This window comes from Odocoileus virginianus, chromosome 18, assembly GCF_023699985.2.
Source record: "Odocoileus virginianus isolate 20LAN1187 ecotype Illinois chromosome 18, Ovbor_1.2, whole genome shotgun sequence".
NCBI lineage: Eukaryota > Metazoa > Chordata > Mammalia > Artiodactyla > Cervidae > Odocoileus > Odocoileus virginianus.
The window spans coordinates 3,358,808-3,383,757 of NC_069691.1; the positions used below are offsets into that span (position 1 = coordinate 3,358,808).

The window sequence follows — 24,950 nt, forward strand, 5'->3', positions numbered from 1 at the left end:
GCCGGGCCTCTGATTAACTCCTTCGAGCCTGGCCGCCGGGCAGCGGCCACGCCCCCTCAGGTGCGCACCCCGCAACCGGAAGCCACTGTGTCCTAGGCGAGTGGGTCTGGGGCGTCGGGGTCAAATGAGGTCAGGCCTGAGCTGAATAACTGAAGGGAATTAAGGGCTGATTGTGCGTACGCGCAGTTCAAGTGTCTTTTAACTGCCCTGGGAGTCCTTTCTCCTCTCCCTCCTTCAGGTCACTGGCAGTTGACAACTCGGCTCACGGAGCCGCGCGATTCCCGGGCTCAGAGGACTCGCAGGGCTGAAAAATGGATCCTTCTGGCCCAGCCACAATCGGAGGCAGCCTAGCAACCTACCTTCCTTCCCAGCCTCCGCCCTGGCCCAGCCTGCCCATTTCCCAGGTCTCGACCTTTACACCTTAAACCTCCGGACTCCCTGACACTTTCTAACTTCTCGGGGGGTGGTGATGCCCCGAGACTGCAGCGAGCCCTAGGCCAGTCCATTCCAAGTGTGGCCCCGACTCCTCATGCATCCCGCCTCCCTCGAATAAAGTTCAGATTCCAGAGCCTCGTCAAGCGACAACCCAGCCTGCACATTCCTTTTATTATTTCGTCCGAAAGCCCCTCTCTCTCAAAAGAGAGGACTCCACCTGTAGGGACGCCCCTCTAAGCGCAAGATCCCACCCCTTAGCAAAACCCCGCCCCTCAAGGAACTCTTCGGGGACTTCTCTCCGTGAGACCTCTCAGTATGACACCGTCAACCAACGCCAGTGGGTACCAGAACCCCTCAGAGTGACAACCCTCCTTGGTGTGTTCCTTCTGCCCAGCGAGACCCCACCTCTCAGAGTGACTCCACCAGCCATTGTGACCCCTCCTCTCGACCTGACCCCTCCCCTCAGGGTGGCCCGAGTCAGAGTGACCCCTCTAGATAGGTACCGCCCCCATTACGTAGGAATCGGGTCTGCCGGCCCGGGCGGGCGGAAGTTCTGCCAGCGGCCGCTAGAGCGGCGCGAGGTCTCGAGTGCGCGCGCACCGCCTCAGGACCGCTGCGCTCGCCGTACCCAACGCTTTCTCTTCTCCGCTGGCTCCGCCCCCTGTCCTCGGCGGTATAGCCAATCATCGCCTGGGATGGGTGACGTCACACGATCCCGGTGACAGGTCTGGGAAGAGCGTTGGGGGGCGTCGGTGAGCCGCTTGCCACCTAGCGGCGGAGTGGAGGCGGGCAGGAGCGGAGGCTGCGGGCCTGCGGCGAAAGTCTGCGACAGAGCGACTGAGGGAGCGAGTCTGAATTCTTTTCAGAAACTCTAAAGTACCATTTTTATTTCTGTGATAAGCTAAGAAGAAAATTAATTGCACAGTCCGCATCCGTGTGGGTGACTACCTTCTAACAGAGTCTTATCCCATATTTATGGAGTGAGAGCCTCGTACTACTTAATTGTCAAGAGCTAATGAGAAAAGAATAAAGCAGTCTTAAATTATGAACAGTGCAGGAGGGTCGAGCGAAGGTCTCGGTACAAGGGACGTTTCCGCACAAGGTAGGAGAAAGAGCCAGAGTGATTCACAGTCCTTCCACTGCCGGTGTAGACAGGCCGTGTGCATCATCTTCATTCCTCCAGAGGCAATTCTGTCTCAGCAAAACAAGCTCATTTGCCACATTAAATGTTAACATCTACAGTATTTCTTTTGTAAGTTTGCTTTCTGTAGTTGTTTAAGATCTGTGAAAAGTGAAAGTGTCACTCAGTCGTGTCCCACTCTTTGTGACCCCATGGGCTGTAGCCCGCCCGACAGGCTCCTCTGTCCATGGAATTCTCCAGGCAAGAATACTGGAGCGGGTTGCCACTCCCTTCTTCAGGGGATTTTCCCAACCCAGGGATGGAACCCGGGTCTCAGTATTGCAAGCAACTTCTTTACCATCTGAGCCGCCAGGGAAGCCCAATAAACACTAGGAATTTATGCTTCCTTTTGTTTAAGCAATATAATATTTTAATCTACTTGTGTCTGACCCTTTATCCAAGTTTGAGAATATCCGTAGTTGGTAACAGTAATTCCAAGCGTAGGAGCCAGGTTGCCCATTTAGACAGATTATTGTAGTGGTTGTATGGAGGCAGGAAGACTGATGAACAAGGCAGCGCTGATGATGCTTCATTGAGGAGAGGCTGAGGCACTGAACTAGGATAGGGATGATAGGAAAGGGGAGGCAGAAACATTCAGCTAGAATGGGAAAGCTTGCTGACTGACCAGCATCCAAATTCAGTCAGTCCTGAGGAGGCAAAGAGCATCAACCAGGATAATTTTAAAGTTTCTTGCTAAAAAATAAATAAATAAAGTTTCTTGCTTAGATGACGGAGTATCAACTGAGATAAAGAATCCAGGTGGAGGACAGGTTGGGGGGCGGTAGGTAATTGTCATAAACAAAGGGGTCCTATGATGGAAAAGAAAACTATGAATGTGGATGCCATTATCCCAGTAGGGAGGAAGTAGTAGGCTGATACTGAACTTCTAGGGAACACCAGTAGTAATAATGTGTAGGTGGATGAAGAGAAGTCCGTGAAGGAAACAGAAGAAACATGCTGAAATGTAGGAAGAGAATTTTTTTGAGAGTGCATAAAATGATTTATTTAGAATAAAGTATAAGTGTTTATAATGTAATTTCAAATTCTAGTGAAAGTGAAAGTTGCTTGTGTCCAACTCTTTGCGACCCCGTGGACTTTACCCTGCCAGGATCCTCTGTCCATAGAATTCTCCAGGCCAGAATACTGGAGTGGGTAGCTGTCCCTTCTCCAGGGGATCTTCCTAACCTAGGGATCAAACCCAGGTCTCCCATATTGCAGGCGAATTCTTTACCGTCTGAGCCACCTTCAATTTCAAACTTCTGTATAAAAGGGTCAGGACCTTTACCTATTTTAAGAAGTACACATAGGGTATACACATACACATTTTGCCTTTTTTATTTAATTAAAGTCATAATAAAGCTGTTTAGAATAGTGCTGACATATATTTACATTATAATATGCACTCCAGTCTGTGACTGAACTAGCACTATATCTGTGTATTCACCTAAATATCTGAATACTTTTCACTGCCAATGATTTAACAAATGGTAGCAAGTGGAATCCAAGGAATGGAGAGTTTAGGAAAAGTGGAATAATGAACAGTATTAAATAGTGCAGAGAGGTGTGCTAAGATGAGCTTGAAATGTTCCTTGAGTTAGGCTGCTAAAAGATCCTTTTGTTGTTGTTTTTCAAACTTTTTAAGGTAGAAAATTCAAAAGTGAAAACAAGAAGAAGAAATAGAACAATGAACCCTTATTTACCTTGGGTAAGACCATTTTGTTGGCGAACCATTGTTCAAAATCACTTACCCATGCCTCAGTTATAATGTTGCCGTAAGTGACTGGGTAGAAGTGAAAATATCCGCTCTTTTGTACCTTCTATGCCAGTGATTCTCAAGTAATCAGTTCATGGACAATCTTGTTTTATCTATACTACTGCTTTTCTCTCCCACCTAGTTATTTGGTGCATATAATGTCATTTCATCAATAAATATTTCGGTGTGTTACCTCTAAAAGATAAGGATTTTTCCTTAAAACAAAATCACAGTACCAAGTCATACTTAAAAAAAATTAACACCATCCAGCATCTAGCTTTTCATATTTCCCCCATTATTTAGTTTTTAAAAATTATTTTAAAAAAATATTTATTTGGCTGTGCCAGATCTTAGCAGTGGCACTCAGGATCTTCAATCTTCACTGAGGTGTGCAGTATCTTTAGTTGTAGCATGTGGAATCTAGTTCCTTGACTAGGGATCAGACTTGGGCCCCCTGCATTGGAAGTGCAGTCTTAGCCACTGGACCACCAGGGAAGTTCCCCAAATTGTTAATTTGAATCAAAATCTAAATAAGGTCCATTCTTTGAGGCTGATGTCTCTTAAACCTTTAACTCCATCTATTATCTCCCCTCCTCCATTTTGTTTTGTTTTTTAAAGAAACCGGGTCATTTGTCCTTATAGAGTTTCTCAGAATCTGAATTTTGCTAAGCTTTTAGCATGTTCTTCAGTCCCCTGTATTTCCAGTAAAGTTGTAGAGACAATTAGATTTCTATTTTATTATTTTGGCAAAACTAACTTGTAGGTGGTTTTAACACTTTTATGAGGTATATACAGTGGTGGACTTCCCTAGCGGCTCAGATGGTACAGAATTGCCTGCAATGTGGGAGACCTGGGCTCGATCTCTGGTTTGGGAAGATCCCCTGGAGGAGGGCATGGCAACCCACTCCAGTATTCTTGCTTGGAGAATCCCAAGGACAGAGGAGCCTGGCAGACTACAGTCCAATGGGTCACAAAGAGACAGACTTGACTGAGTGACTAAGCAGACACATGTATACAGTGGTGGTCTTTGTGACGTTAATAACCAATCATGCTTATTATCTGGACCAGGGTTTCTCAAACGTGGCACTATTGATATTTTTAAAAATTAGTTTATTTTTTAATTGGAGGAAAATTGCTGTCATTGACATTTTGGACTGGAGAGGTTCTTTATAGGAGGAGGCTGTCCTGGTGCACTGTAGGGATGTCTAGCAGCATCCCTGGCCTCAACCCACTGAGGTTCCTCCAGTTGTGATGACTAAAATGTCATTTAGACATTGTCCCCCTGGGGGCAAAATTGTTCCTGATTGAGAACTCTTCCTCATTAAACTAACTGTTACTCAGACACATATTCATATGGGAAAGGCAAAAAAAAAAAAAAAAGCTTGTTTCCCTTTTATTTTACCAGCTTTTAAAGTAGTGAGTCGGTTCTGTAGCATTCTCCAACAGTGACCAATGAGGTGTTTTTTTTCTAGTACCATCATAAACTCATAATTTAATACATATATGATGTGTCTTAATCACTGGCAATTAAAAAAAGTTTTTGATTTTTCAATTGTCCTATTTTGGCCACTGGACACATTCAAGTTGGCTTCTGAGTCCTTTTGACATGACTCTTAAGGATTCTTGCTCTTTGATATAAAAAAATGTTCTGGGCTCATTTTGTGAATTGCTAGACTGGAGCTGCTATCAGTTATTTTTTCCAAAGATTCATGATTCCTTTTCATTGGAAATGGTATTTAGAAACCTCAATATGGGTAATTTTTGTGTGACCTTAGGAAGGGCAGTTAAATGAATATATTCATATCCTATTCCTTTTAAAACAGTCCCCTCCACTATCTCTTTATTTTGAAAAAATTCCAAACATGCAGAAAAGTTGAAGGGATACACAACAAACATCTGTATGTGCAGGCTAAGTGGCTTCAGTCGTGTCTGACTCTTTGCAACCCCGTGGACTGTGGCCCGCCAGGCTCCTCTGTCCATGGGATTCTCCAGGCAAGAACACTGGAGTGGGTTGCCATGCCCTCCTCCAGGGGATCTTCCCAACCCAGGGATCGAACCTGCGTCTCCTACAACTTCTGCATTGCAAGTGGGTTCTTTACCGCTGAGCCACCAGGGAAGTCCGAACAACTGTGTGCCCTCACCTCAATTCAACAGTTATAATTTTGTTAGGTTTGTTCTGTTTCTCTCTGATATAATATTGTATGGTGTGGTATTTGATATAGTATGGTTACACTGTACTATTTAGTATAATTTTTTTGTACCATTTGAAAATACATTGTAGGCATTATGACACTTCATTAGTATTATCTTCCAAGGTAATTTTCTATGTATCCATAATACCATTATTACATCTTGAATTACTTTCTTCATTTAGTTTCTTTTTTTGTGTGGGAATGGGGGGGCACTTGCATGATCTTAGCCCCCCAACCAGGGATCAAACCCAAGCCCTTAGCAGTGAGAGCTCAGAATCCTAATCACTGGACCACCAGGGAATTCCCCTTCCTTTAGTTTTTTGATTCTCCTATTTTATTGGCTCCTTCTGGGGCTCTTTTGCTGATTCGTCTTCATTACGCATCATCTCATCTACCTTATCCTACTCAATGAGGTAGTAACATTAGCTTACCATTGTATAGATGAGAATACTGAGGTCTGATGAGATGAATTTAGCCAGGGTCTGTATGTCTAGTGACTAGGATTTGAACTAGTGTTTTTGTTTTGTTTTACTTTTATATTATGATATATTATATTTGCCTCTTAAGTAAAAGAAAACTTAGAAGTGGCCTTAACAATAATGAAATCATTTCATAAGAAGGTTGGTTAATTCCGAGACTCTACATTAGTATCAAGGATCCAGGCCTTTCTATTCTACCACCCACCCTGGATGGATTAAGGCTTTGTCTGGAGGTTAGCTTAGCTTTCCACAAGATTTATGATTCCTGTCAAAGTTCCAACCTCACATTCACAGAATTTCTCGAGACAGGAAAAGACATTCCTTTTTGCCCATCTCTCTTTCTCTAATTTATTGTGCATCTTTTTTAAGAGCAAAGAAACTTTCCCTAGGACACTCCTTCATCCCAGCAGACTTGCCCTCATATTGTCCAGATTGCCACAAGCCCACACCTAACCAGTCATCGGCAAGGGGAACGGGACCACTATGATGGGCTTAGACTAATCAAGACTCTTTCCTATGGCTGGTTCCGAGCTTCCCTGAAGCTCCTGAAAGCTTAGCAGAACAAAATTGAAGTGCTGTTAGGAAGAAGGGAGATGGGGGTAGGGAATAGGTATGAAGTCTGCAACCAACAGTGTCTGTTACAGAATCCAGGTTGTGAGCCTTGACATACTTCTGCTATTCTAGGCTCCCCCCTCACTCTAGCATAGTTCCTGTGAGCCACGCCCCCCACAATTCTAGCTCTCATGACACATACCGAGGTTGTCCTTGGCAGAACAGTGAAGCACATGAAATTTGTTCTTCGGTGGCCAGTGCTCTTGTGCAATCAAGGAGTCAGTGACACATGCTTGGTGAGCCCCGGCACAGGCATTTGGGGGGAGGGGAGGAGGGCAGAGGCTCTGCCTTCTGGAGAGGTAGTAGCATCCTCCAGATCTCTTTTTCTTGGTCTGTACTTCTCTTAGAATCTGAATGGTTTTCGTAACAAACTCTGATTTGCCTCCTAGTTTTAACATTACCTTCATATCTCCTTCCCCTGAACTCCCACATTGAGAAAACCTGTATCCACTGAATTTACTAACCATTCACTGGTCTCCCCTTTGTATTAGAAGTTTAGAGATAATACTAAACAATTGGAAATGAAATGAAGCTTTAGTAGCTGTGTGCCAGGTGCTGGGGTAAGTCTTTTCACCCACACTATCTGACTGTATTCTTTTTTTTAAAATTAATTTAATTGGAGGCTAATTACTTTATAATATTATAGTGGTTTTTGCCATACATTGACATGAATCAGCCATGGGTGTGCATGTGTTCCCCATCCTGAGCCCCCCTCCCACCTCCCTCCCCATCCCATCCCTCTGGGTCATCCCAGTGCACCGGCCCTGAGCACCCTGCCTCATGCATCCAACCTGGACTGGTGATCTGTTTCACATATGATAATATACATGTTTCAATGCTATGCTCTCAAATCATCCCACCCTCACCTTCTCCCAGAGTCCAAAAGACTGTTCTTTACATCTGTGTCTCTTTTGCTGTCTCGCATATAGGGTCATTACCATCTTTCTAAATTCCATATATATGTGTTAGTATACTGTATTGGTGTTTTTCTTTCTGACTGACTTCACTCTGTGTAATAGGCTGCAGTTTCATCCACCTCATTAGAACTGATTCAAATGCATTCTTTTTGATGGCTGAGTAATATTCCATGGTGTATATGTACCACAGCTTCCTCATCCATTCGTCTGCTGATGGGCATCTAGGTTGCTTCCATGTCCTGGCTGTTGTCAACAGTGCTGCGGTGACTGACTGTATTCTTAACAGCATCTTTTTAGGCTGGGCTATTTTAACTTTCCAGTTAAGGGTTTAGGGATTTTAGGTTCAGAGGGAGCCACCTGCTTACAGCTCAAGGCCGCTGACTACTAGGAGCTCATGGCTGCCTGATCTCACACCCATGCCCTTTCCGCTACCCCGCCCCTCTGGCTTCATGGCCTTTGTTGCTACAAAGCGTATTTGTATACATTAATCTGAGGCTCGCAACAGTGGCAGGGTGAGCAGTAGGACCTGCATTTTATAAATGAGGATAGGAGGCTTCAGAGATACTGGATGACTTGCCCATAGTCTCACAGAGCTTAGCCGTTCTGACTCCTGCTCCTCTGCGCTTTCTGCCATTGTGGTGTGTGCCCGGCCGAGCAGGGCATATTTGTTGAGTGGATGATGATGTGGATTATAGTAGTAATTCTCGTCAAGTTCTATTATTAAAATAAACAATGTCACTGCTTAGAGGTGTCTTGGTTCCTTTTCCCCCATCACCTCCCCTCTGGGCTTTCCTAGGAAATCACCTTCAACCAAGATGCAGAGAGAGTAGAACCCACATCTCCTCAGACAGGAGCTTAGACGGGGCTTAGGAATGGCTCAGTGGATCTGTGAGGTTCTGCTCCCCTGCCTCCCACGCGAGGGCTTCCTTCGGTCCTGCAGCGGGGAGGCTGTCTGTACTCAGCCTTCTCCCCGCCCCCAGGTGGCAGGACCGCATTTGTTCAGGAGCAGACAGACCAGCGAGCCTCTGCTCTCCCCGCCTGCTGGCCTAGGCCCTGGCCGTCAGCACACCGGGGCCCCCGCCCCTCTCTCCCCTCCGAGCCCCGCCTCCTGCCGCTGGCTTGGCCTCCCCTCCCTGGACACAGTCAGCACACACAGCCCAGAGGCTGAGCTCGCAGAGAAACAAAAGGAACTGCCTGGGTCCCCATGGCTGTGGCCCGCACCTTCATACCAGGGCTGAACCCCCAGAACCCTCATTATATCCCGGGGTAAGACTTCTGCCCAGAGCATACCCGTTCGCTTCTGGGAGTAGGGGTAATAAGGATATTGAGGTGTGCCAGCTCGGCCTTGGGGGCCAAGTGGACATCGTGGTATGGGCGGCTTATGGACGGGTTATCTATGGTGTTGGATGGAAAAGGGAAAGCAAAGGAATAGTAGGAACCGGGCCTGCTGTGAAGCGTTGCGTTGTGCTCTCCATGGCAACAGGGTAACAGCCGAGGGGAAGGTTGAAAACCCAGAGAACTAAGAAATGCCTGCTCCAAATACACACACAGCGGAGTCCAGAAATGCTCAGGGCCTCAGCGGTCTCTGCGTCTCTGTCTGGGGATGGTGAGGCAGGGCTTTCTGGAGGTGAGCAGGTGAAACCTGTGTTACAGGTACACTGGACACTGCCCGCTACTTCGGTTCAGCATGGGCCAGACCTATGGACAGATGACTGGGCAGCTACTTCGCGGCTCTCCTGGCCTAGCCTGGCCCCCCGCCCACCGCACACTTCTGCCTCCCATTCGGCCTCCAAGATCCCCCAAGCCTCGCAGGAGGAGCCTGCCTGTCAGGCGCGGACACGAAAGGCTCAGCTCCAGCATGGTCCCTGGGTACACAGGTTCGGACGCAGGTATGAACAGGGGCCCCATCCCAGGACATGGGCCCCGCGCGCTGATGCATCTTCCTTGCCCCCTGCCCACCTAGGTTTTGTGCCACAGGCACAGTTCATCTTTGCCAAGAACTGCAGCCAGGTCTGGGCTGAGGCTCTCAATGGCTTTACTCAGTGCAGCAAAGGACAGGGGAGTCAGGAGCTGCCCGAAGAGGCCAAGGGGGAAAAAGATGTGGAGAAAGACCAGGAGCCAAAGCCGGAGGCGGAAAAGGAGCCGGAGCTGGGGCAGGAGGCGGAACAAGTGAGATGGAGAAGGCTGAGGCAGAGTCCAGCGGTGGGAGTGGGGAGCCCTTGCCTGTGTGTGGCCATGCATAGGCTGGCTGCGGGCACAGAGCCAGACCACCAGCCCCACTGCCCTGAGAGCTTGGGTTATAAACCAGGGGCTGAATCTGTTTCCCGTTTCTCCTCTCTCATTTCTCCTCACAAGGCTTCCCCATATTCCATGGATGACAGTGACCCTCGCAAGTTCTTCATGTCAGGTGAGAGGATGTGGGTAATGACCAAAGGCCTGGGGATGTGCCTGGAAGGTACCGACTGAGTGTTCCCGCCCCCCCCAGGCTTCACTGGTTATGTGCCCCGTGCTCGCTTCCTCTTCGGCTCCAGCTTTCCTGTGCTCAGCAACCAGGCGCTGCAGGAGTTTGGAGAGATGAAGTCTCTGGGCAGGTCCCAGAAGGATCCTAAGCATCTCCCGGCACTGTCCCGGACCTACCCTCAGCACCTGGGCCTTTTACCTAAATAGGGGGGCTATGCGCCAGGTGAGGATGGCCCGGGAGGGAGGCTTTGGGGACTGGGATATTTGCGTGTGTATGTGTGTGAGTGCGAGTGAGTGATAGGTGGAGGTGGTTTAGGGGATGGGAACTAGTAGATACGGGGAGGGGGGTCCTTGGATCGTCAGGTTCGGCTTTATCACTGGGCAGAAAAGGAACTGACAAAGCTCGTAGTGTGGAGTGAGGACCAGAGTTTGGAGGATAACTTGGAGGTTCTGGGTAACTGGCTGAGGAATAACTCTTCTGTGCCTCTGGCTACAAATGACAGACTCTTTCGGCCACACAGGGTGTCAGTTCCAGCTCGGCCGCACATGTGGGCATCTCACCCAGGACGCTCTGGCTCTCAGCACCCTCCAGAAGCAGCTCCTGGTGTAGGTACCTGGAATTTACGTTCCCGCTTCCCTTGTCACCCTATCCCAGCCATCCTTTGGGAAAGAAGAAAGGTGGGTTGGCGGGTGGGAGGAAGTGCAGAGAGAGAATGGTTTGGAGGCCGAGCACCTTTTTTATTAATAGGTGTAATAAATAAATAAATAAATACATAAACAGAAGCCTGGGCTCCTCCTCCCTCCTTGACCGCCAGGCACTGGCCACAGCCTATTTACAGCTGGGGGCCTAGGGAACTGGCCCCAATACTGTCACCCAACCTCCTCACTGCCTGGCCGAGGGAACCCTGCAGGCGGGCCTTCTGGTCACCTCCCTCCACAGGGAAGTACCTGTCTGCACCCACGGGAGGACTGGCCAGATTGGCTGGGGAGACTCTGGCAGCCCAGTGCTGCATCCCTTCCCTCCTCGCCTGGGGGAGGTCCGGACGAGGTCACTGGGGCAGGCAATGGGGAGTGATTAATACTGAGCACAGGGATGTTGTGGCCCCCAGCTCTCAGCCTGCTCTCTGTAATCAGGCCAGACGGCCAGGGAAGCGCTCTTAGGCCATGAGCCTGGGGGCTGTGAGGGTCCCTGAGGCCACCAGCATGCACAGGGCCTCAGTTCTGGCTGCTTCCAGGGCTTGGACTTGGAGTTGGGGTCAGGGTCACGTAGGCCAGGGGCACCAGGCCGGTGTCAGGGCCGCGGCTGCAGCGCAGCCAGTCTGCCCCGGCCGGCCCCAGCACCCGCAGGGTGTCTCCCTTGCGGAAGCTCAGCTGTCCAGGGCCTGTGGCCAGATGGTGGCACAGCGCCTTCACCTCACTGGGGAGACAATAAATGGAGGTCAGGGAAAGCCCATCCCGAGCCAGCCTCAGCCCCCCAGTCCTCCAGTCTCCCCGGCTCACCATGGAGGCTGGGAAGGTAGGCCTGGAGAGGGTGGCTCCTGCAGGCTGTCCTTGGGCTCTGGCTCCCGGCGGGCACCCACTGTTTGCGCCACGAGCTGGAACACAGACTTGTCCAGGCTGAGCCAGTCCGAGGGCAGCCTAGGGGACAGCGGCCAGGGCTCCGGCTCCATCTCTGCCCGTCTTAGAGCAGGCTCTCCCACCCCCTCATCTCCACCAGGGGCCTCCTCTTACCTGTTTGTGGGTCGGGCCTCCCGCTGAGCCTTCCGGGACCCAAAGAGGTGTCCCCACTTGATGCCCCCTGGTGAAGGTTCGGACGCTCCTTCCTCATTTTCTGCTGGCGGGGCAGCGGACCCCTCCCTCTCCCGGCTCCGCCTCAGCTCCGCCAGTACAGAATCAGGGGGGCTCCCCATCCAGAAGGGCCAGCCCTTCTCCCGGCCGAGGGTCTCCTCAGGGGCAGGGCAGGCCTCCGCTCCCTCCACGACTCCCTCGCGGGGGGGTGGCCCCACGCCTCCTGCCCCTTTCTTTTTCTCACTGCTGCTACCAGTGCTGCCCCCTCGGGGGAACCTAGAGCCCTCGCTGGAGCCATCGATGTAGACCTGGGAGCTCTGCATGAGCTGGTACCACCAGCCAGCCTGCCCACTTCGGGCCCACCTGCCGCGCCCCGAGCTCCCGGCCGCCTCTGTCTCCTCCTCTTCCTCCTCCTCTTCTCCACCTGCTGGGGCACCCACGCCCTTCACCCGCTCCCCGGGGGCCGCCCTGTCCACATCTCCGGGGCCGTCCCGGCTGCGGGAGCGGGCCAGCTGCAGGGTCGAGTGGGCGGACAGCAGCAGGTCTTGGGACACTCGCAGCAACTCCTTGTGCTGCCGCTGCTGCTGGCCGCTCTGCAGCAGCCGGTGCTGGAACAGCAGGTCTAGGCTGAAGGGCAGGAGCGCCAAGGGCTGGAGCAGCAGCAGCAGCTCCTCGAAGAGGCCGGGGCACACCGTGCGCGCTGCATTCAGGAAGCCCCACGGCTGGTAGTGCGTCTGGACGATATCTAGGGGAGAGAGAGAGGGACTGAGCCACAGCGAGGAGCAGAGCCTGGCCTGGGGCGGGCCTCGGAAAGGCGAGGCGGGCAGAGCCGTCGCTTGCTGCTGGGCGGGCTGCGTACTGTAGCAACCTGGAGTTCAGGAGAGGCTCCTGGCCACCCTGACTTCCAGATTGCCCGAGTATCTGCCTGGCTCCCAGGCTCTAAGATAGCAGAGGCTGGGAAAGGACTCGGGTAGAAGGCCAAGCCTCGAGATGAAAGCTTGTGTGGTTCTCCTCCCCACCTCTAGACTCGGCAAAGACAGCAGTGCCGCCCCCACTTTGATCCTCCCGGGACGGGCCTGTATTGAGTTGGCAAGACAGCGCACGGTTCTGAGGGTTACCTTCGTGGTTATAGAGGTGATTAAACCAGAACTCCAGGGACCGGATGCTGCAGGGAGAGAGGGGAAGAGTTGAGTCTCGTGCGGCTTATAGCCAGATCGTGAGGTACAAAGGACACAGATATGGGGGGTCAGACACAGCAGAGGGACAGGCGAACATCTCCCTTCAATGGCAAGCTAGTTTCATGTTACACAGTTCTGGAAACTCAGAGGGGATGTAGGTGGGGGTGATTCACAAGCCAGTCACTTCTTAGAATGGAGTTGACTTGCCCGTGACCGAAGAAGTTAGGGCAGCTACTGAGTAAGACGGGGTAGCTGAGGATCAGAGGGGATGACCCTGGCTCATACTCAAGAAAGAAGGACACTGTGATATACGTGCCAAGGTGGACTGGGTCAAGCAGGATTCAGAAGCAGTGCTGGAAATGAGAGGTTCAGGGTTACAATACCCATAGGGACTGAGAGCCAGATTAATTTCCAAGTGAGCCAGATTATAGACTTATAAAAGCAGAAGCCTGTATTGGTGATCAGAGTCGTGGGTCTGGTAGGAAACCTGTGACCCACGAAGAGAGGCTGTAGCAAGGTGGGGAGAAAGTGGGCCTGAGCCTGGCCACAGATCCTGCAGATTCACCCTTTCTGATTCAGTCTAGGGAGTTGGTTCTTCAGAGGTGCTGGGGCCCGGGGGAGGGGGCTGGTGGGCTGTGGATTTCCACACACTCACTTGAGCAGGCCGAGGATGAAGGCGTTGAAGCGCATGGTGTGACTGGTGAGCTCTGGGAACTGGCTGACTTTGTTGTACAGGCCGTGCAAGACCTTGGTGGATGGGCCTGGGAGGAAGCCAGAGTTGGAGGTCACCATCTTTGGAACCCTGAAAATTCAGCTTGGGCTTCTTCCCTTGCCAGTAGCACTGACCTAGCTGGGTGGAGGCCTCCACCACGCTCCACGGTGTGTTCTTACGCTGCCCAATGATGACGTCCAGCACAAAAGACTTCAGTCCGTCCTCCAATACTGCCCGCACCGCCGGGCACAGGTACTTCAGAACCAGGTGGCCCACGTTGGGGCTCACAGAACTGTTCCCCAGCTTCGCCTGCGGATGCAGTGGGGAAGTACGGGCATCACTTGCAGCCTGACCTTGGTCCTCTCTGACTCTTAGTCCTCACGGTACTTCTCCTGTGGTCCCCGCCCCTGAGGACCCAACTCTGAGTTCTGGGGGAAGGAGAGCAAGGGACGGGGGTAGCACAGGACAGGTGAGGCTCAGCAGGACGGAGCTCAGCGCCCCAGTCTCTCGCCTACCTTCACCCCGGGATCCCGGCTTGTGCCAAAATGGGCCACAATGAGGTCCACAGCAGTGTTGACAGCCTTCACCAGCCCTGCAAGTGAGAATTTGATGGGCCAGGTCCCTGAGTCCCCAGGCAACTTGGCTGGGAGTGGGCCCTCAGTGGGGAGAGGGAAGGGCTTAAACACACGCACACACACACACACACACACACACACTCTCTCTCTCTCTCTCTCTCTCTCTCTCTCTCTGTCCCTGCATAGGCACCACAGGCCTTGGCTTCTTCCTGGTTTTGCCCAGTTCTCAAGCCCTTCCTGATTTATACTCTGCCAAGACCCACCCCAATGATTCCACTAAGACACTCAATGTTCTCACTTCCTTGTCCTCTTACTTCAAACCTGGATCAGTCTAACTCTCCATCCTCTCCACTCTGAGAAACTAGGCTATTGGCTGCTGCTGGAGAAAGTCCAGGGCTGTTCACCCAGGGCCTGGGAAGGGCACTTCTTTGATGCATGCCTTGCAGCACCCTCTGCTATGCTCTCAGGTTGCCATGCCAAATCCTTACCCCTCTTCTCAAGCCCTTGGTTCTACTTCACCCAGAGAACAGAGGCCACTGGTAATGAATTCAACTTCCCTCTCCATCCAAAAGACAGGACTACATTACATCTGTCCTTCCCACCTGCCCGCTCTCACTCCCTTTCCATCCTGGAGGAAGGTGGCCATTCCCCTTCTTGCCTAAGGTTCTTCCCTCTCGACGCTCTGAGTCCCCTGCTCTGTTTCTGCAAGGGACTTTAGCTTCATCTTTCTCCCTTTCACAAGCTCCTTCTCTTCAGCCCACAGTTATGCTCAATCCTCTCCTGATCATCTCATTTAAATGGCTCTGCTAAATAGACTGGTTCCCTGTCAGTCCTTATCTGATTAGATGTCATGATCATGCTTATCCAAGCTACCTTGTCCTGCAGCACTTGAGCTCCCCTGGTTTAGCACACAGGAGTCTCCCTCCCTACACATAGCTCCCTGAGGGAAGAGACGGAGGCTGATTCTTAAGCATCTGATAAATGCTTGCTGCTCGCTTGCAGACACTCATGATCCATGGTGCTGACTTCTGCCTCTTGCCCCAATGCTTGTGCTAATTCCCTCCCAGCACTTGGAGTTCTAAGACAGGGAAATATTTTGAAGGGCCAGATAGTCAGGCCACAGGCATAAAGGTAGAGACAGCAGATTTCCGGTCTTGAGCTAGGAATGATATTCACCTTTTTTCTGAAGCAGGTCAATGGATACAGCCTCTGAGCTGCCATCTGGGGACAGGCAAAACTCAGCGGGGGGTTTCTCAGTCAAGGAGAAAGGGTCTTGGAAGTCAGGGCAGGTTAGCGGTAACGGCTTCACTACTTGACCTGGAAAGAAGAGAAAAATCAATCCCAAGCAATTGTCTTCCTGAGTAGCAGCTCAGTTCTGTGCCTCATGTCCTCTGAGATGTGTTCTTTTGGGATTGACCCCCTCCCTCCTGGCTGCAGCAGAGCCTGCCCCGGGTTTGCTGGAGACCTGACCCACACACCATTCAGCCGGCAGTTCAGATGGCTAGCAGCGCCGAGGGAGCCGGGGAACTCAAAGATGGGGTTCCTTCGGGCCAGCCGAGCATCCTGCGGCCTTCGGTCTAGGCTCCCGGACAAACCAGGGGGCCCTAGAGGGTTCTTCCTCCTGTATTCTCGCCACTTGAGTGCTTGAGGGGATAGGTGGTTGGCTGAAATCAGGAGAGATTAGCAGAAGAGACAGGAATAAGTTAAGAGACAGCATTTCATACCCCCCCAGTGGGCCTGTATAAAACCCAAGGGTTGGGATATTAGCTACAGAGGCACACACTGTAACCTGTGACCCCTGCGGAGCACAGGAATCATTCAAAGGGGAGGTAGATGCCTGGGGTGGGGAAGGGGGTGGGCAGTGAGCCGCATACCATTACTGGGCCTGGAAGCCATGCTGCCCTCGCCACCTCCCCGGGCCAGGCTCTCCGCTCGGCCGAGGCTAGATCTCCAGGAGCCCAGAGGAGGCAAGCTTCCTGTCCCATGGAGCCGGTACTCAGCCAAGGTCAGTATCTTCGGATCCTCCTTCTGCAGCTGCTGGGAGATGGCAGGCCGAACAGCAGGAGGACAGGAGAGGCCCCATGGAGGCGGGCTTTCTGCGGCTGTGGCCTGCTCTGGGACAGGGGAGCACGAAGTGGAGGCCGAAGAGTCGGTGCTGGGCCCAAAGGGGCCAGTACTCCGGATGGGGGAGTAGCTGCCCAGGGGTGACGGCCGCGAGGTCTCTGGCTCAGGCCCGGCTTTCCTGGCACCCCTGTGGGTGGGCACCCGCGGCTCCCCTGGAGGAGCCGGGTCTGGGCCCCGGGCAGCGGGGGCAGCCGCGGGGGCAGGCTGCGGCGCGCGGCTGCAGCCCGAGAGGCTGTAGAGCTGGGAAAGGCCGTGCAGGGCTCGCGCCTTGGCCAGCTGCTTGGGGAAGTGGTGCTGGAACACGAACGGCTGGATGGGCAGCGTGGTCGGCCTCTGCTCCTTGCTGTAGCGAAGGACCGGTCGGCTCTCAGCACCACCCCCTGCGGCAACAGGGATGGAGAAGGAATCAAACACTGAAATCACAGGAGAGGAGGCGGAGGAACAGTCAGGAGATGATGCCCAGCGGGGGGGAGAGGGGGGCGGGCCCGGGCTGAAGGAATGGAGTAGGGCAGGGGTAATTTGCCTCCGTGGAAGGTGGCACTGCTTCTCCCATATTCTCCTGGTGTTTTTATGACACTGACTTGTCTCTTGGCTGTTCAGCCCTTCTTCTTTTTCTTGACTTCAAATGTGGGTGCATCTTAAGGCGCAATTCTTATATTTCCCTTTACACTTTCTTCCCTGCATTGTTCATGTTCAGACAGTCATATAGGTGACTTCTGAACCCATGGCTTTAGCCTCAACCTTTCTCTTGATCTCTAGATCATTCTGCTTTAGGTTTCTGTTTCCAATCAAAATTTGCTATTTAAAATACCTCATTCATTCTCCTGATGATTTCCATTTCTGCCAATGGCAGAACCACCATTTTCTTTGTGAAAGTGAAAGCGTCAGTCACTTAGTCATGTCCGATTCTTTGTGACCCCCAAGGACTGTAGCCCGCCAGGCTCCCCTGTCCACCAGGATTCTCCAGGCAAGAATACTGGAGTGGGTTGCTGTTTCCTTCTTTGTATCTAAGGTCTAAAGCCCTGGAGTCAGTCACATATTTTCAGTGTCAAGATGTTAATTTACTTCAAGCTTTCACCCATCATCCTGGCCTCAACTGGAGCCCACATATCTCCTTCTTGATCAAATCTAACCATAATAGAATATTTCTTTACTTGCTGCTAGAATCAGCTTCCTGTCACGCAATCCACCCCAGTCATACTCTTTCACTGATCCTGGCCTTGGAACCCCAGTGTCCACATCTGCTCCTTCTACATAGAGGTGCGTTTCCCAAGGCTGGTCCTCTCCTGTTCTTTCAGCAGCGTCCCGCAGAACATGCGTCTCATAACTAAACACTCCACAGCCCTGCACAGAGGCAGTCTTTGCGTTTGGGTTGTGGGTCTAATTAAACACTGCGCGCTGTAAACACCCGAATAACCACCAGGTGGCGCTAGAACCGCCCGCATCACCTGAAACCCTGGGTGTGGCTCACTCGCACCCCGGGTTCAACAGCTCCGAAGCAGGAGTGAGTATCCACAGTGAAAAGACCTGGGTATTGGAAATTTAGAGATCAAGTCATTTGCCCAAGGTCACACAGCTAGGATGTGGCAGAGCTAGAAATCTGCCTAAGTCAGAGTTTGGCTTTGCGGCTAACGTTCTATCTGCCACATCGCACCACACGTGAAATGGTATCAGGCTGGATTTTCCTGCTCCTTGTCTTTCCCCATTTATTTACTTCTGCGAGTCTTAAGGGGATGGTGACCACAACCCCACAAGGCAGGTGTTTCAGAACCACTCTCAGTGGACATTTTCAGACTATACTCTCCTGCCAGTCCCAGTCAGGCCTTAGGGAACAGCCTCTGTCAATCTCCCTTGCTCACTATGCTCCAGCCATACCTTCTTCGGTCCTTAAACATAACAAGTTCATTAACATCTTGGGGTCTTGTGTACCGCTGTTCCTTCTGCCTGCAATCAGCTAGGCATCAACTCAAGTGTCACCTCCTCCTCAAGACCTTTTCTGATTGCCCCAGTGCCTTGGGCAAGGCATGCTCTCATCACCCACGTTGTATTTCCTTTTCAGCCATTTTTCACTGTCAGAAATGATCTTATTTGTTTACTGCCCATTACTCCTTATTAGGGTTCTGGAAAAGCAGGGGTTTTTTAGTTGTTCCCTGCTGCATCCCCAGTGCCTAGAATAGACCTTGGTATCTGGTAGGTACTGAATAAAAGACATGAACGAGTCCTCACTGTCCCCCTTGGCTCGGCATGGTCTCACTGCATCCAGATCTCACACGGACCAGCTCACTTCCTAGGGCACCAGCTCTAAGTCTAATCTCAGGCAGGTTGGGGGCCACACCTGTGGCAAATGTGCTACCCTCCCCATTGGCATGGCTCTTCCCACCCCTTTCCCATCTTTAAACACACTGCTTTTCCTGCTGGGAATGCCTTCATCCTCTCACTTATTTAAGTATCAAATTTCAAGCCTGAGCTGACTCTGGCTATCAGATTAGGTCCTCCCAACCTCAGCTTTACTGTACATGCTATATAGAGTATGTTTGAATTAGACTATCTATTCCTACTCTTTTAAAAATCCTCCCTGCTAAGTTCTCAGGGTACGTTTGAGGCAGAGGAAGACTGGGGAAGGGGGAGGGGTGACTATCAGTGGGGAGCGGGTGTCAATTCTGCCCTCTGGAAATACAGGGGAAAAGGTCTGTCCTGTTCGGTGAGACAGCCCTTGGAAGCCCTGGAGATAGGGAGAGCATTCCCTCAAGTCTAGCTGCAGGCAACAGGGCCCAGCCCCTCAGCGCCCTCCTAAAACGGAGCACCCAGATCCCAAGTGGGCACTCAGGTTCACCGGAGTGGAGAGGAACATCAACTCCTCCCTTCTGGAGTCTATAAATGAATCCAGCCATCTTAACTTTTTAGAAGCCCTTCCTAGCTGCTGACTCATTCTGAGTTTGCAATCAATTATTAATAAATAGCCCAAATCAAGAAGAGCACTTGCATATCAAAGTTCATATTGGTCCTTGAAAGAACAAAACGTTTTTCCAGACTTGATAAAATCCTTTTAAAAATCTTGATTCTGCTGCTCAGAATCTCAAAGAGATCTCACTTCTTTTGCCATTCATGAATTCATCATTCTTTGAGTAAAAATAAAAAAGTTTGTACAGAACAAAAAGAAAAGCCCTATGATAGGTCACTGGAGATTTATGGAACAAAAGTCTAATATTATTATGAAAAGTCTTATCTGATAGCAAAAGCACTTTTAAAGCCTCTCCTCCCATATCTGATCAGGACTGACCTTGTCCTCCGAGTGCCAGCCAAGCACTCTCTGTGCCCAGATAGACCCATCAGGCACTGCGGTCTGAGAAGGGTGTGAGAAGACTCTGGCCAACCCCTGCCGATTCTGAGCCCCCTCTGCCCTAGAGACCTTCTTGAATCTCTGGGGCAGTTCCTCCATGTGTGTTTAGGAGCCTGAAGTCATCTGACATGCTGCCATCTCCCAAACAGCAGGTATAGCACCATTTATGGGTTTTTAACCCCTTTCCTTTGAGAGGAAAGTGAAAGTGTCAGTCACCCAGTTGTGGCGGACTCTTTGCGACCCCATGGACTGTAGCCTGCCAGGCTCCTCTGTCCATGGGATTCTCCAGGCAAGAATACTGGAGTGGGTTGCCATTTCCGTCTCCAGGGGATCATCCCGACCCAGGGATGGAACCCAGGTCTCCTGTATTGCAGGCGGATGCTTTACTGCCTGAGCCACAGGGAAGCCCTAAGGCCACAGACAGCACATTCCCCAGAATCGATCTTTACCCTGCTTTATCTCCCCTTTCCTTCCAAACCCTCTGAGATCTGGCTTCTGCCCTCATCACTCCCAAATGCTGCTTTGGGGATTTTCAGCCTTAATCCTAGTGATTTCTTTTCAGAACTTATTTGTTGAATCTTTTTTTGAAACCTTCTTTGGTTCCTATGATTTCACTCTCTCTTGGTTTCCCCTCTATTTTCTTGGCTGATTTTTCTGTTTCCTTGAGGACTGCTCCACTCACCCTTCAATCACTGTATCCCCAGGGCTCTGTCCCTTGTTCCCTTTATAACTCTACACATTCTCCCTGGATGTTCTCACCACTCATAGCTTCAACTACTATTTTTACTCCAATAACTCTGATCATGGTGGTCTCCTGACCTCCAGGGAGACATCCTTTCTAATCCAGCTTCCATTCAAACAACCTGTAATCTTTCTAAAATGCAAATCGAAACATGCCATTACAAACCAAAAAATGCCATTTCCCTAATTAAAATCCTTTAATGGTTCCATCCACATTCTACAATGGCTGTACTAAATTATTTGCAGTTTCTAGAAAGCATCAAGATACTCTGTGCCTTTGTGGTTTTGTACAGACTATTGTATAAGTCTAGAATGTTCTTTTTACAAGTCTCCACAAAGCCTACTCCTCTAACATTTTTCTAGACTGTGCTTAAATGTAAACTGTGTTAGCACTCCTTCTCTGACATTCTGGTCTGTTTAGGTATTCCTATCACAGACCAGTACCATACAATTGCCACCTCTACATTTTAATTGTGATTCCTTTTCTGTTTCCGTCCTTCATCAGAATTCCTTGAGGACAGATATTGTCCCTCTCGTCTATCACCAGCACCCACTTAACACAGAGCCTTTATAAAATAATCACTTAAGCGAAATGAAATAAATAGGGAAGAGCTGGTCTGGAGGCTCAGAGGTTAAGCGTCAGGTCTCAGGTTCTTTGAAGAGTGGCTATAATCAATGATCAAAGAATGAACTTACTGACGCCCAGTGTGGTTTGTCTGTTTGACATTTCTCTTAAACACGGCAAATTCCTTGATGTCCAAAATGGAGGTCAGGCCTTATTCCTTTCCCAGTAAACCTACTTCTGTGTTGGCAGTCCCTATCCATGTATCATCATCTCTCCAGTCACCCGGGCTTAGAGTCACAATCTTCTGAGTACCTGCTATCCCAATACATCGATCTCTCAGTTGCTGATTCCATCTCCTTGGTGTATGCTTTATTCCCTATCCTCCTCCCCCTATTATAACTGGAGGACATACTCTGGACTGGAAAGATGATGGGTCTGGGCTGAGAAACCTCTAGTGGTAGAGATGGGGTGGTTGGCAGGACCTATTACTGATAGGAGGCCATGCATACAACCTGCTACTCTCCAGCCACTAGGCTCCTTACCGTCAGCTTTAGCTCTTGCGTCCCTCTGGGTATGGCTGTTGGCTGGGCTCCCTGGGACAGCAGGCCCTGGATCCATCAGCTGGGCCAGGGGCCCCTGCCCAGCAGCTCTGAGGCCAGCGGGTGGCATCTCACTGGACTGGGAGCCCTGACAGACCTTGGTGGACCAGGGCTCTGGGCCAACCAGGTCCATGCCTGGCCCCAAGGGCATGGGTGGGAGGCTATGGCTACAGTGAGTGCCCTCATCTGGGGGGCCCACCCTGTCTTGCTGGGCTTCTTGGATGAGTGAGAACTCCTGAGAAGAGTCCCCAGTGCTTGCTCGCAGTGGAGGGGAGCCAGAGCCTGCAGCTTTCTTCCGGCCCTTGGCGAGTTCGGCAAACGAGGTGACCCGCCGAGGTGGGGAACTGGGCCCAGTAATGGCGGCGGGGCCCTCACTGAGGCGCACTGGGCAACTCAACATGCGTTCCAGAGAGCCCAAGCGGACGGGCGGGCTGCGTTCTAGGCTGCGGTCGTAGCTCCGAGAGCGCTGACGTCCAGTGCTGAGGTTGGGGGGCGAGGTGTTGGTGTACACTTGCCCCTCGATCACCGTGCGGCCCATGGGAGCCTCCGCTTCCACCTCAGAGCCCACTGCTTCTTGTTCCTCTGGCTGGACGTCCGGCTTCCGGAACAGGTAATACTCAGAGGGCTGGCTAGGGCCAGGGTCTGGGCCGGGGCCAGGGGCAGGACTGATCTTGGTGTGTTCCTCCGAGCAGCTGGTGACAGAAGAGCCAGCTGGGCTTGGGGAGGACTGGGAGGACAGGTCACAGGTGACAAGCTTGTAGTAATTCTGCGTGGCCACGACAAGACGGGCCTGGCTCTGGAAGCAGGCTGTGAGGTCAGCCACAGCTGGGCAGGGCTCACAGTGCGGGCGGTAGGAGTTGCAGTTGGCATCAAGCTCCGGAGACGAGGCGTGAGGATAACCATAGCCACCTTCCCTTCCTCCGCTATCAGGGTGGTGGGACTCACAAGACATCTTCGACTCAGCTGGGGAGGGCTGCAGGTCCAGGTAGAAGGCGCCAGGGTCCGAGTGGCTGTAGAAGGAAGAGTCGCTGCAGGACTGTGGGGCAGAGTTGAGGTTGGCACGGGCGTTGCCGTGCATCTTGCTGTAGAGGGTGCTGAAGGTGACCAGCACGCCGTCTGAGCTGGTGCAGGAGGAGTCGCTCACGTAGCCCATGGACTGGTCCGCCGCCTCGGACTGGCTGGAGGTGCTGCTGCAGCGGCAGTGCTGGGGGCCCGAGCCCGAGCATCTGGGGTTCCTTGGGGAGTCATCGGAACTGAGCTTCCACTCCTGGTCAAAGGAGAAGCCGGCGGTGTCGCCGGCCCCACCCCCACTGCCACTCCCACCGGGCCCCCCCCACTCATCCAGCTCCATGGCCTCAGCTTCCGGCTCTGGCCGGCGGCAGCGGCCGGCGCTGCCGTGCAGGGCATCCGAGACGGCCACTGGTTCCTGTTCTTGCCCCTCCACCACTCCGGCTCGGCTACGCGCCGCCCCCCATGGCCTGCCCACTCTGGGGCCCGGCGGCGGCAGCTGGGAAGAGGAGAGATGGAAGGTGGGCTGGCCAGCCCCGTGCAGGCGGAAGGACTGCTGGGCGGCACTGGCACTGATGCTATCCTCATATAGGTCACCAAGTCCCGGCTCCGCCACGCCTGCCTGCAGCAAGAAGGGGTTGTGTCGTTTAGGGGCCCCGGGGCCTCTTCCATCCCGACCCCGGCTCTTGGTGCTGTCAGCAGACCGTGAAGAGCCCCCTGGAGCGGACTGCAGGCTGTTGTACAGCAGAGAGTCGGCCTGTCCGAGGTCCTGATCGGGCTGGGTGATGCCCAGCTCCGGTGGGCAGAAGGGGTTGGGTCTTGTGCTCCCGCTACCTCCACCTCCCCCTCCACAGCACTGCCTGTCTGGGACTTGGCAGTGCACCAGGGGGATGTGGTGGACGATGAGGGTCTCTCCAGTCAGCTTTGGGGGACTATCCATTCTGGAAAGTTCGAACAGGGGCATCAACAGCACCAGACGCTGCCCCTGGAGCCCAGAGGGGCAGAACACATGTCATCAGGAGAGCTTGGTACCTGGAGAGAGAGGGAAAGAAAGGGAACCTAATGTCACCTCCCCGAAGTCAGGGACATGCCCCTGCCCACGTCATTTGCAGATGGCGAAGAGCCCAAGAGGAAGAAAGATTCAGTCAACATGGAGCTGGACGACTCAGCCCAATGGGGTACATGGCCTCATTGCACAGGGCCAGCTCTCAAGTGCCCCCTTCTCTGCAAGTTCACCATGCATCCACTCCAACAAAAGGCCAGGCCCCTGTTAATGCCACCTCTGAAGGTCTGGGGAATCTCAGGGACAGCCCATTCTCCTCTTTCTCAGCAGTAAACAATGACCATTCCTGAGTCCAAAAAGAAGTATGAATGATGACATAACTAAGAAAACACCACCTGAGATGCCTGAGAGGGTGCTAGGCAAAGGAGCCACGGAATTGTCTTACACACAGCTACAGCACACACACTTACAGATGACGGGACATCACTAATAATACGTCAGGTATGCACAGCAATAAGCTATAATTTTGCAAGAAAAGTAATTTTTAATGTACTATATCACTAGATGCCTGTGTCATCTTGGGCCCCCTTTCCCCTCCTGAGCCCCAGAATACCTGTCCCACTCTGACTGGCTGTGGGCAAGGATCCTCAATCTTCCTACTACTGTATTAGAGCTTCCTGAATAGAGACTGATTTAGGCAGCAGACTTCCAGTGTGGCTGATGCCATCCTCTTCCTTCCCAGTGTGGGGTCTGTTTTTATATTTTTTGTATGACTCCAGCACAACATCAGGTAAGCCTTGGTGAACACGAGGCATAATATATTCTTAATATTTAGCTAGCTCAGGGAACAGATCTTCTGAAGTGCCCCAGTTCTGTCCAGTTTTAGCTAGAACCTTCCCTATGAGGGTCCCCTAAAACATCTTCTCTTCCTGATTTTACCTCTGATGGGCTGAGGTCAAGCTCTCCGCACAGAGCCCGCTCCGGGCTTCTCTGGTCCCCTGGCTGGGCCACGGCAGAATGGCCCCCTCAAGTTCTATCTCCTGTGCTCACACGGTCAGGTCCTCAAAGCCTTCACTTGCTCAGACTTCTCATACCTCATCTCTCCTAAGTCATTCATTTCTCTTCTTTCCCTTGTCATTCCTGCCATTTTCCTCTACCTACAATGAGTCTAAATCCCTCACTGGCCAAGTTCTCCATCATTTGGCTGAACCCTTATACCACTAATTTCTTAAAAGTGTAACTCATTTAGATCACAGGATCAGAGCTCTTCACATGGAGCACAGTAAAGA

General features: G+C 51.8%; 2 protein-coding genes across 9 annotated transcripts in view; one reads left to right on the forward strand and one right to left on the reverse strand.

Moving 5' to 3' along the window:
* Window positions 1-44: 44 nt before the first annotated feature.
* On the forward strand, window positions 45-10,811 carry CIMIP2B (ciliary microtubule inner protein 2B). 3 transcript variants are annotated; one of them, XM_020880480.2, is made up of 7 exons: window positions 45-129; window positions 239-1,537; window positions 9,222-9,457; window positions 9,532-9,737; window positions 9,924-9,975; window positions 10,054-10,251; window positions 10,550-10,811. In XM_020880480.2, exons 3-6 carry the CDS (start codon window positions 9,256-9,258, stop codon window positions 10,233-10,235), a joined length of 642 nt encoding a protein of 213 aa, XP_020736139.2. In that variant the 5' UTR covers window positions 45-129; window positions 239-1,537; window positions 9,222-9,255; the 3' UTR covers window positions 10,236-10,251; window positions 10,550-10,811. The 3 variants fall into 3 exon arrangements, with proteins under 3 accessions (XP_020736139.2, XP_020736137.2, XP_020736138.2); XM_020880478.2 differs by lacking the exons at window positions 45-129; window positions 239-1,537 and adding an exon at window positions 8,677-8,834; XM_020880479.2 differs by lacking the exons at window positions 45-129; window positions 239-1,537 and adding an exon at window positions 8,678-8,834 and having other exon boundaries at window positions 9,222-9,445.
* The window catches only part of RUSC2 (RUN and SH3 domain containing 2), a 60,582-nt gene continuing 46,377 nt past the window's right edge, over window positions 10,746-24,950 (reverse strand). For 3 of the 6 annotated variants that reach the window (XM_020880470.2, XM_020880471.2, XM_020880472.2), the window contains 11 exons: window positions 21,594-23,690; window positions 16,156-16,818; window positions 15,760-15,945; window positions 15,458-15,598; window positions 14,222-14,298; window positions 13,841-14,015; window positions 13,650-13,755; window positions 12,935-12,981; window positions 11,760-12,561; window positions 11,529-11,666; window positions 10,746-11,445 (listed from right to left, as the gene is read on the reverse strand). In XM_020880470.2, the coding sequence (XP_020736129.2) occupies window positions 11,244-11,445; window positions 11,529-11,666; window positions 11,760-12,561; window positions 12,935-12,981; window positions 13,650-13,755; window positions 13,841-14,015; window positions 14,222-14,298; window positions 15,458-15,598; window positions 15,760-15,945; window positions 16,156-16,818; window positions 21,594-23,622 (4,566 nt within the window). In that variant the 5' untranslated portion in view covers window positions 23,623-23,690 and the 3' untranslated portion in view covers window positions 10,746-11,243. The remainder of the gene's footprint in view (window positions 11,446-11,528; window positions 11,667-11,759; window positions 12,562-12,934; window positions 12,982-13,649; window positions 13,756-13,840; window positions 14,016-14,221; window positions 14,299-15,457; window positions 15,599-15,759; window positions 15,946-16,155; window positions 16,819-21,593; window positions 23,691-24,950) is intronic. The other 3 variants (XM_070480282.1, XM_020880477.2, XM_020880476.2) reach the window with 2 other exon arrangements.